The sequence below is a fragment of the Toxotes jaculatrix genome, chromosome 4 (assembly GCF_017976425.1).
Source record: "Toxotes jaculatrix isolate fToxJac2 chromosome 4, fToxJac2.pri, whole genome shotgun sequence".
NCBI lineage: Eukaryota > Metazoa > Chordata > Actinopteri > Toxotidae > Toxotes > Toxotes jaculatrix.
In genome coordinates, this window is record NC_054397.1 from 13,947,568 (window position 1) to 13,959,829 (window position 12,262).

The 12,262-nt window shown below is 41.9% G+C and overlaps 1 protein-coding gene across 1 annotated transcript in view; it reads right to left on the reverse strand.

Annotated features, from left to right (window-relative positions):
- Positions 1-12,262, reverse strand: part of adgrl3.1 (adhesion G protein-coupled receptor L3.1) — a 107,256-nt gene that overhangs the window by 59,818 nt on the left and 35,176 nt on the right. Inside the window, exon 4 of the mRNA XM_041035833.1 lies at positions 589-698. Within this exon, the coding sequence (XP_040891767.1) occupies positions 589-698 (110 nt within the window). The remainder of the gene's footprint in view (positions 1-588; positions 699-12,262) is intronic.

Here is a 12,262-nt window from a genome sequence, read left to right on the forward strand (position 1 = left end):
ATAAACATCAAGGACAAATAGATGTCTTTAATCCACGCCTCCAAACTGAATCCTTATGTATTTATTATGCAGTGTGCTATAACCTAGATTTGGGGGGAAACTGTTAGTAAAAAAAGGAAAATAAAAAAAAAGGTTTCACAGTTTCTGGGATATTTTACAACCCTGTCCCATGAATATTGCACTTCAGTGAATATGACCTCCCAGTCTGTTATCACACGGCCAAAGGTCAAATCACCATCTGTCATCGTTTGAGCCCATCCCTTTTTCTCATCCGTCGGTCCCTCGGACTTTCCCAGAGAGCTGTGTCATCATAGCTTCCCATATGACCTTACTGTGGCACTCAAATTACTGATGTTCATTTTTTATTAAAACTGCATGTTGTTGTTAAGTCAATATGAAAAACTGCGGGCTTTTCACAATCTAAGTATAGAAAACTAATATGTATCAAGATCGTAAAATTTGACAGCTTATAAGACTTTGTCAGTATTTTTGGCACATTTCACTGTTAATAATGAATAATATTACAGAAGATCTCAGATATGCGACTAGCAGTAGCGCCATTTTGAAATAATAAAGAAGAATACTTACTATAAGGGACGCACTCATATTGGACTTCCAGGTATTTGTATGTGCCAGGACAGGGATCAGGGAAGACGTCAGGTCCAGCCACCACAGCACACTGGGTACGGTTATTGCATCTACATGGGGAAGATGGGTAAAGAAGCAGATATGTTAGTTAAGCACATCCAGATGCTCACAAACACCCACTGAAAGATGCACGTGTGTGTTTTTTTGTGTATATAGTGCAAGGCACTATATAATACAGCACACAGACTCTGTATGTGATTAAGAGTGGGATGTATTGTATTCACTTACATAATTCACTACATTCACCCTAACACTCAAGAGTCATCTGTGTTTAAGGACCCTTTAGCCTGACAAGAGCAGACAATATGTCCTTACTGGTACACCTGGAGTGAACATTGCACTAATAGAATCATTGCGTTTGGGTGTACACAGGGTGATCCTCAATGGCTACTGAAGAGCTGTTGCGCAAGGACACTTCTGGTGTTTGTGTGTGTGCGCATGTACGTGTAAGAATGTGCGTGTGCGTGTGTGTGTGTGCACGCTCTGAGAACAACAACCTATGGCTTTAAGAGAATTTCGCCCTAGACTCCAGATAATTAATTCTAATTATCAGAGGGGCCCTCTCCTCTGACACACAAAAAGTAAGTACTTCTTACTCTTATTACATTATAACACAGGTTACGTAAGGCATCACACTAAGTACATGTGCTACGTGCCTCTGAGGGTTTGCGTGTTTGCATGTGTGCAGTTATAAAAATGCATAAAAACACTTACATGACATTTATATGTAACTTTAAGTGTAATTAAACAAACCAAAGATGACTTTCTAGGGGACAGTTGGAGTCTCACATATTACCATGACAGACACATGTAATAACATAAAATGCTATCCCACTCTGAAGTGCCACTTTACCTCAATGGCATTTTGTGGTTTAAATAAATTGTCGAAATAATGTGAATGAAGAATATATTATGTGCAAGAATAGGGACAAAGGAGAAAAGGCTTATTTTAAGAAGGCTGATGAGCCATTTCTCCTCTCATCTGAATATTTCCTTTCAATTAGTACAACTGTTCTGTCTCTCCCTCTTTCCCTCTCTGCGCACCTGTCAAACAGGCGACATTTATATTAAAAACACTCAGATTTTCCCATTGAGATATTTTTAATGAGCATGCCAAACCCCTCAAGTCTTTTCTTTCAGTATCACATTCAAAAATTTGCATAATGAAATATGCATGAGAGCTAATTTAATTTTTATTCAATATTCAGATATAACGCACAGAACTAATGTAGGCTACTGTAACATATATTGGTGTCTACTGTTGACCACTGTGTCCGTGGTCAACTGAGGGGTTACTGGAGTTTAAAAGGTTTAAAACTCTATGTGTTTCAATGTCTGTCATATTCTAATAACAATACCCGCCAGTCTTCTCTCCTCTCTCCCTCCCTTCATTTTTTTCTCGCCTCTGTGCTTTTTAATTTCTTGCCCCGGTGCCTTCATCATCGGTCACCTGTCATCAGTGCAAGGTGTGGACTGGGGGGGACACAAAACTGACACGGCGCCACAACTTTGCTCACAACACCCACCGATGGACACGAATGGCTGGCCCACAGTGGTGAATCAGAACGCAAAAGCCCATTTTAATGGCCTGACATATTCGCTAGCGCAAAAAACCTCCCACTAGTTATGATGTCATCACACTGGAGAGATGAAGACAGGCGATTAGAGTTACCTGTGTCACTTAAAACTTTGGGCTCAAAAGTACTGCCACAGGCTAAAGTGCAGGATTATAATTATTTCTACACATTAAAATCTTTCAGGAGAATAAACCTGAACTCTGATAACACCAAGAAATCCCATGGGCTGTATAAGAAAAATGTCTCATCCCTGAAGAGGAAGGGTAAAAAAAAAAAAAAGAAAAAAAAAAAATCCAACTGACACAAAATGATGCTAGTTGTTTGGGCAGTGAAACCAAATGACATCAAAAAGTCATTGTACAAAGTCAACAGAATGCATAAATAACTGAAATACAATACATTAAAGAAAAAGGCCCGATGCAGGGAACAGGCGGTGTAGAAGAAAGAAAAGATGCAAATGTGTTCGAGGAAAGCAAAAGGGAGCAAATTTAGGTTTTGCACGAACTGTGTGTATGTGTGTTTATTTCTGCTTTATGATACTGCAAAAAAAAGCTCCGTTCTCGGGACTTTCACGGCTGAGTCATAAAACACTGAAGGTTATTGACTAGTATTTTAAATAGAGGGTATAGAGAGAGATTTGACATAATCTCTTGCGCGCTCTATCTCTCTGCTATCACTCCTTCTTTCTCTGTCTATTTTTGCCTGAACTACCTTTCTATTTCTTCTCCTCATACTCTCTAAGCCAAGATAATAAACCAATTTCTTTCTTAGGCTTTGTCTTCATCCTTCCAACCACGGAATTATTCCTATCCCTTCCTCTTTTTTTGTCTTTCATTCCCACTGTCTGTTTTTTCTTTTCAGTCTGTTTATCTATCTTAAACCCACTTAGCTGCAGTTTCCGAAGTCACACCCAGATATATGTGGTAGGCCTCTTATTGCTGGCTTCTTTCTCCCTCTGTCTGTCTTCTCTCCCTCCTTAATATCTTTCTCATCCCTGCCTCCCTCAGGGCGTCATCTCTAGCCTCCCTCTGTTTCTCCCTCAATCCCTCCATCCTCAGTAAAGCCTGTGCTGACGTCACCATTCTGTCTGAGCCAGTAGTCTGAGTCAGATCCAAAAAAGACTCCCTCATGTCCCCAGTACCTCCCGCTCCTTCTTTTCTCTCTCTCTCTCTCTCTCTCTCTCTCTGTTACCCTCATTCCTTCTCTGCCAATGTGTTTATCCAGCAGCCTAACGAAACATAAAAACATCAGCAAAAACTCTGAATTCATGTCCTTGCTGCATTCTGACCCATGATGAATGCAGATGCAGAACATGCACATATACCCCCCACACACACCTTTCCAACCAATTGCTTTTTTTTTTCTTTTACACACTTTCAAACACCAAAACGACTCTATAGTTTTCTTGCGTGTTTTTCTTAGTGTTGGCAGAAAAGCTCCTTTTTTTTTAATTAGCATGGCCACATCAAAACAAGGCAGTGGCCTGGATACCGCCTTGCCTGCTGGCTTTCTTCCCCGCAATGTGCAACTCACACAGACACACACACACACACACACACACACGTACACGCACACACACACACAAACTATTCACTAAAAAAGCCGAGCTGTGGCAGGCAGGGAAAGAGAAAGCTGCGATGCTGCAGTGGGTGCTGCTGTTGTTATTGTCTCTGATGTTTTTCACTTTGTTTGGCAGACCTCCCTTCACTCCGTCTCTGTCTCTCTGTCTCTATCCCTCATATAAACATAACTGACTGACTGATGATTTGATGAGGCTGACGCTGGCTGATGGAGTGTGTGTGTGTGTGGGTATGTGTGTGCATATGCGCTAGCACATGCATGTGTCTGTGAGCAGATGTAAAATGGAATAAATATTTGCGAGTGTGTGCGTGCGCGCGTCCGCCTGTGCTCGAGTGCAGATGTGTTGAAGAACTATATAATTACAGAGCAAGTGAGAGCTGGGAACTAAGCCGCATGAGTTGAAAGAGGTGTCTGAGAGTGAGTGACGCACAAAGCCTCGGCTCAGTCCTCTGGAATCAACATTCGAATACAGTCAAACCATTCCACAATGCTGTCAGTGCCATCTACGACACTGTGTGAACATGCTTAACACATACAAACTTTCCGGAATGGTGTTTGAATCCTGTAAACACACATACACACATAGAGCAGACTGTGCCCCAAAACTTCTATAAAACATACAAACACAGTACATTCACATACATAAAAAACTGCCCTGTCTTTACCGCTAGCTCCAGAGCTAATGACCAACTTGCCATTCAATCCAAGCTACAACCAGTATAATGTTCATTATTGAGCTGCATGTAAATACATAAGTTTGGTTAAACTCCTCAGGACATCTGACATCAACTTAACTGAACCCACTGACAACTGTGGAAATTCCATTTGTAGATGAAAACCATAACATATGGTAGAAAGCTAGTACAAAAGCTAGTATGCAGACCTTGAGTTAAAAATATTTTGTCAAGTCACTCAAATATTCACTAGCTTGCCTCAGATCTTATTTTTGAGAGCTTTAGCATTAACTCCATGAATAATTCAGTAAACAGAATTGTTTGCAGCCATGATGTTAATGCAGTGCAGTGCAATCTCTCTTTCAGTGTTTCCTAAATCTGGCTAAAAAAAAACAAATGAAGCCTGTTCCTGGGGTTTACTTTCCATTTTCTGAGACAAATCTGCATCCACGACAGAGCTCGCTATTAGAGACTGAAACCTTTGCAATTTTAACAAACTTTAGCAACTTTTTGTGAGCAAAGGAAAAAAATATAGCTCCCAGAACTGAAGAGAGGTGAAGCGTCTTCAAGAACCTCAAGCTAGTCCTTCTTACTACAGAGGAAACTACTGAGAGTCTATTTTACTGTGTAGGGAATAGTGAATGAATGGATGAGAGGATTTTGGACACAGCTAAGATTTTTTTTCTTTCTTTATAAAAATTCTATTTTTACATATTGAAAAGTGAAAAACGAAATATTCAAGAACAGAGCTTACAATCCCGACACTATTTTGCAGCACCTTTCCTAACTGCATTACTGAGCACCTTTTGGCTTCTCTTTTCACACCAGCAGGAACATTGATGGTTCAGAATATTGAGAAATCTCTTGGTACAGCTCCTTCTGAGAGCTGTGCAATGGTCGGAACATGCAATATGGACTCATGGTGCGCATAATGTCACCATCTTATTTTTCTCGGCTTGTTCACCCACACTGTGAGGTAACTTGCAGAAAACAGACTGGAAAAACATTTTCTGCTTTTGACAGTTGGACTCATACATAAACCCAGAATGAGGCAGACTATGGGGGAAATGATGGGGACGGTTGGGATGGCTCCACATCGACTGGATTTATCAGAAGGAAAAATACAAAGAGTGGAAAGTAAAGGAGTAGATGTCAAACTGCATACTGATATTCAGTTATGTATCGCATAAATGTGTTTGTCTTGTGATCAAGTGTTTGCTTTTTGTTTAATCAAGAATATATTTTGCCCATTCTCAGTGGTGTGTAAAATGTAGTGACCTTTAGAGATTGTTTCTGCGTAAATCCCTTATGTTTTCTCCACTGTTTACTGTTATTTCCTTTTGCTGCAGTTCAACAGGAAATAAAAAAATATGTTTAGCCAGCATCTAGCTCCACAAACAATCACAGTAAACACAACCTGACAGGACTCATTGCTAGATATTACCACTGTAAGTTACATTATATCAGTCCTCCAAATTATCCATAAAAAAATAGAATGAATCCAGCAATGCTAAAATGCTTCTTTCGTAAGCTTAAAAATATTTCCCATGGTAAAAATAAAATGATAGATTTTATAAGCATGTAACACATTCTGAAAGGAAATTAAATTGAAATCCCCAAACTGGGAAAATTTAAGCAGAGGGAGCTGAGCAGTTGGAAAAGCATAAAATAAAAGACAGTTTGTGAAAATAACAAAAGGAAGGGGGAGAGATTATTTTCACAGGGCTCTTTATGTCCTGCGGGAGTTCAGGAAAGCCATTTGACAGCAGACAGAGCATAGTTACTGTATCTCGCTACAGGATAAAAAGCTGTTAGGCTGGCCATACCCTCTCTCTCCCTCTAGCTCTCTCGCTCTCTCCCTCTCTCTCTCTCCCTCTCTCTTTCTCTCTCTCTCTCTCACTCTCTCTCTCTCTCACACTCGCACACACTCTCACTCTCTCTCTCACACACACACACACACACACACCACATATGAGATTCCTCCTGCTACTGGCCTCGTTTCAACTTTATTAGCTCCCTGATGTGGTTATACGCACATATACAGTAGGCTGTTTGGAGATGGACAAATGCAGTGATGGGAATGGATGTTGGGCAGAAGGAATAAAAAGTGGGGGAAAGAGTAGAGGGATGCAGAGGAACTGGGATGTAATAACTGAAGAGTGATGCAGGGATTGTGATCGAAAAAAGAGAAGAGGAGCAAGACAGACAGGTGTCTTTGTGTGCGTTTGTGTGAGTAGATCTGTGTATACAGAGGGGTCCAAAAGGCTGAGACCACTTTCTCATTCATGGAAATGCACATGATGAATGGGACTAGCATACACCTGTGTGTATACCATGGGGTATAGTGAAGCAGACGCATCACATCCTGTGCCAGCACCACCATACCACAGTTAAAATAAGAAATGACAGATCTGTCTCTCTGTTTCTCTTGCTCCCACACACATACACACAAACACTAATACACTTCTCGGCGGTCCCTGTGTGTCTGTCAGCTCACGAACAGCCTGTCAGACAAGCCACAGGTAAAATAATGTTGTTTTCCCTACTGGGAAAAAGCTTTGAAATGTGTTGCATTATTAATATTTGGCTGGAGGATGTCACTCTCTCCCATTTTCCTCCCATTCTTTCTGAGCATGTCATGTACATGCTGTGTGCCCAATATGTAGCTTCTGTCAAACGAGCTGCAAACTTGACAGTCTCATGCATGCACTTTGGGGATATGAATTGTAGCCTGAAATATGTCAGTGATGGAAAATGACTGATAGGAAGATGATCTGAACCCACTCAAGTCAAGTGTACTTGAACAGTAAATAAAATTTGGTTTCTGTTTCCAATCCAACAAATTGCAGTCAGGCCAATAAAATCACCCGCTTGCTCTGCCGCATTTTGGTGAGGAGATAAAAAGATGTTTGAAAAATCAGGTAGTTGCAAACTGGCTCTCTCCATTCAGAGGGTGAGCTGCATGCAACAGTGCATACATCTCTGCACCCTGTATAATGCCTGTGGCATTGTTAAGACAACATATGACGCGAAAAAAAAAATTGCATTGAATTTGAAATGTGTGGATAAATTTGTAAAGGTGTCAACACCAATTTTATTTTTTAATTTTTTTTTTTGCTGAGGAAAGAATAATCCTAATCTTATATGGCTGCTTAGGTTAAAATGAATTAATGGTAAATCCTTACTGGATTGAAACTGGATATGTGTGAATCATATTTGAATAATATTGTTTTCTACAGGACATCATTTTTGGGGATAGTGAGCCGTTTCGCAAGAAATAATGTGCTTAATAATAATACTGTACGCCTTATCATACACAGTGGAACACAAGTAATGCACACAAACACTTTATGCCCTCTATCTTGCTAGCAGGCTGACAGCCAAGTACAGTTTTTGAGCTCCGCCATCTCTCCTCCCCTCCCCTTTCCTTTTCCACTGGTAACCATGGCAACTTCCACGTCGTCCGATTCCAGGACACACTCAGGGAGTCTTCTGATTCCACCTAGCAACATTCCTCTGCTAGCATCTCTGTGTTTCTTTCTGTCATACATCAGTGTGTGCATGTGTGCATTTTTCTATGTGACACCTCCTTCTCCACAGTTTAATCCCGGACTACCTGCTTGCACAAACTCCAAATCCTCCTAAAAGCTAAAAGACGAGTAAGATCTCAGACAGCTGGGCTGTCTCTCCCGGTTGGTGAAAAAGCAGAGGACCGTGCAAGACAGCATCGCCGTCAAGACGATGGAGCCGAGCCAAACCGAGACACTGTCTTGTAGGATTTAGTCAGTCTGACCTCATGATGCACAAAAACTGCATGCTGTTGTGTGTATGCATGTATGTGCAGGAGGGCTTTTTCTTGTGTCCTGGTCTGGTTTTGTACTTCAGTGTCAATGTCAAAGTATCAAGTCAGTCAGGAAGTCAGTCGCTGTCTACATGCCAGCGTATCCGAGGCACTGACTCACATGTTAGTCTCTGGATGTGTCAGACTTTGTATGTGTATGTGGGAGAGAGAGAAGAAAATAGAGGGGGTGTGTGGTGTCTAGACCATTCTCAAACCATTCTCAGGCAGCATGTAGCTTAGGTGCTCAGTGAAGCATGATAACTAAGGTTAGCAGAGCTGTGGCAACAGGAGAGAAGGGTCAAACAATGGAGACTCTGACATGTGGAAATACAGAGGTTCTGGAAGAATAACAGTTGTCACTCAGGGTGAACGTATATTGATGAGTGAGTGGGTGGATGGAGGAGAATGCAGCTATGTGTAGCGCACAATAATCAGACAATAATATTAAGTGATGAACATTTGTTTTCATTGCTGTCACGTATCTGAGGGAAAGTTTCTATAAACAGTATGTGTTTCAGAAGTGACTGTATGCCAGAATCTGCCCATTTTAAGTGCAGCTTCAGTACTAAGTTCTCTCTCAATACATGCATCTATCTGTGAGTATGTGTGCGTGTGTGTGTGTGTGTGTGTGTGTGTACATATGCATGCATGTGTGTGGGCCCTAATTACCGCACTGAGCAAGGGTGACAGTTGGGCCCCTAGGGTGCCGCAGGGCATCTCCTGCAACCGTGGTGACTATATGAGGGTAGCAGTATGCACACACACGCACACGCACACACACACACACACTAAGTAGGACATTTCCAGATATGACCTCATTCAGTGAGAAGCAGGATAGTTAATGGAGGGAGAAGACGAGTGAACAGATAGAGACAGAAAAAGTCAGAGACAGATATTATAACAAGATATAATTGTTAATATCCTGGTGAGTCCACCTCTACAAGACATTACACGCACACATACAAAACACACAGCAGACACAGGCTCAGTTGCCTCAGTGCAAAAACTTCAATTTAGCAGATAATATTGTTTTTGTACTTAGAGCCACTGGGCTGGAATAATGATAAAAATGTAAGATTTATGTAAGGTTAGAGCATTTATTTATCTGTTTCTGTCATTCTGCGTCCTGTCTCTCACTTCTTCTCCTTCTGTGTTTACAGAGACAGATTAGACTCACATGGAGCAGACAAATGAAGTGCAGGTATGCCTGAAAAAAAAAAAAAAGTGCCAGACTGTATGGCATACTTCACTGGTTACACACCCTTGGACTGTAGCACATGGCTAGCGCTAGATTGCAGTCTATGATTCAAGTGCTTTTCTATAATTCAGTCAAAGGAAAGGAACTTCAGGGGTTTCTTTGCAGTCTCCTGTGTGAATGGTTCAAACATGCGGGTGCACACTTGCTAACACACATACGCACATACAAAAGCATACAACTACTGATGTGCAAGTTTACACACGTGCACACACAGGCATATACACACAAATGCGTTCGCACACTAGCACACTAGCCTGGTGCTTTGAAGACTGAGACTCAGTTCTAAAGAGACAGCCTGCCAGAATAAGTTGACCAAGCTTGGGAACTGATGAGCAACTCTCTCAGTTTCTAGTTTCGAGTTTCGAGTGTGTGTTTCTGTGCATTGGCATGAGAGTGTGTGAGCACGCATGCATGAGCAAGCACGCATGTTCATGCATGCATGCACGTGTATTTATTGGCGTGTGTGCACACCGGGCTGGTGCATAGTTGTGTGTTTACAAAGATCGTGCACCTAGGATCCCTGGGGCCACTGAAGGCTGGGGCTTCATATTGAGATTAGAGATGCCTCTATAGCCTTCAGACCTGGCACATTTGGTCAAGAGGAGGTCAAAATATAAAATACACACTGTAAAATACAGACAAAATGCTGCACCATCTAAGCCCCTGCCTGCCTGAGTCTCAAGCCCACCTTGTCCCTGAGCTAGGGAAAGAAAAAAGTGTATGAAAAAGAGGAAACCGCAATGAAAATTAAAACAAATGGTGAGGAAGAAAGGAAAAGTGACAGTAAGGGTGAAAAGTAGGGAATGAGAAGCAACTTGAGGAATGAAAATGGGTAAGAAAACTGAAAACAGAGTGATAAAAATGGGAATACCAAGAGAATGACAGATAGGAGAATAATAAATAAAGCATGTTGTTATTTAACACTTCCAAAAGCAAGGGAGAGAAGGGGAGCGGAAGAGAGGGGGGGGAACAACTCTCTACCCTTGTCTTTCTTGTTAAAGTGGTTTCCCTTTGTGTTGAGGGACTTCTTCAAGAGGGATGGGAAGAGAGAGGAAAAAGGGAGAGCAACCAAGGCAAAGAGAAGAGAGAGAAAGAAAGGCAGAAGGGCAAACAAGGTGACAAGGTGGGAGAGGCAGTATAGAGGTGTCAAGGGAAAGTCTGTTTGAAGTCCAGAAGTAATTTTCTAACATAGGTAGCTGTGGCAGAGGTAGCAAAACAGAGTTTGTGTGCCTGTGTGCACTGCCTACACATTCTTCAGTGTCCACACTTACAGACTCAAGTGCCTGAATGCATGCGTGTGAGATTGAGAGAGAGAGAGAAAGAGAGAGAGAGTGTGCACTGAAAGGTACTCGGTCCATGAAGCACTCAAGTATCAGTAAGGGACAAGGAGTGCATTGAGAAGCATCTCCGTAGAAGCCATCAAGTCACTTTTATGTCAGTAGATCGCTATAACTTGCAGGCATTCCACCATTTTGGCTTGCGGCTCTCTCCCTGTGCAGAATTGAACAACCCAAACCTTCAAATGCTTCTGTTGTCCTGATATAACTCTCCCCAGTGACACTTAAATGTACGCTCAACCTCAGCACACCCTAGCTGTAGCCAGCACGGCTGCCTGAAGAAATACAATGAAAATGATCCTGATTTTTTTTTTTTTTTTTTTTAGAAAAACACATAGCAGTGGAAGACTGGAGACTTGTTCCAGTAGAGCGAGCCTAATGAAGCAATAAAACTGGAATCATACATACATTTTCCTAATTAAATAATAAAAGTAACTAGTAAACTAAAATGGAAGTTAAAACAAAGAACGCTCAGTAGCCATTTTGAAATAGAAGCACTTCAGTTCAAAACCCGATAAAAAGGAGTGAGTCATTGAACTGAGGCCAGTATATCGCTAAAACAGATTAAGCGTAACTTTCATGGCCACGGCTTCGTTTCCCCTTCAACCCAGTGTATCCCAATGGGGAGATAATCTGGGAAATGCAGCGATATCAGGTCCTCTCTAGGTTGCCTGAGAAGCCTTGTGAGACCCTCTGGAGATATGAGGCTTTGATATCAAGACCAATTATGTGGTATGGGTGCACACACACACACACACATACACACACACACAAACATATGTGCGCACACACACACACACACACACACACACACACACACACACACACACACACACACACTCATTGGCCTTGGAGAGTAGTAGAGAAGAAAACAAAGAGAGAATGTGATACTGAGGAAACACTGGGCAGGCGGAACATGCTCTGATTTTATCAGCCAGTTGAGCTGAGCTTGAAAGCCAGAGACGATACAGACATAGAGGGAATGAGAGAGTGGAAACCAGACAGGCTGAAACCAACTGAAGAAGAGGGGTGAGTGAGTATGGGAAACAGCTACACACACACACACACACACACGCACACGCAACCCCACTGCAATTTGTGCAAAAGCCCCAATAAAGCCTTCAACACGCACTAATAAGCACACAAACACACACATTAGACATGTGCATTAGCACACACTCAAAGATTCACTGTGCGCTTTTATATGAAACACTGGTGCTTTTAAAACACACTCACTGTGTGCATGAGCATATCTGAGCTGAGCTGTGTTCGTGTCTGTGCACACATAGTATTATGCGCACAGACGCATACAAAGGCTCACTCATAGCCTTTTGCAACACACACAC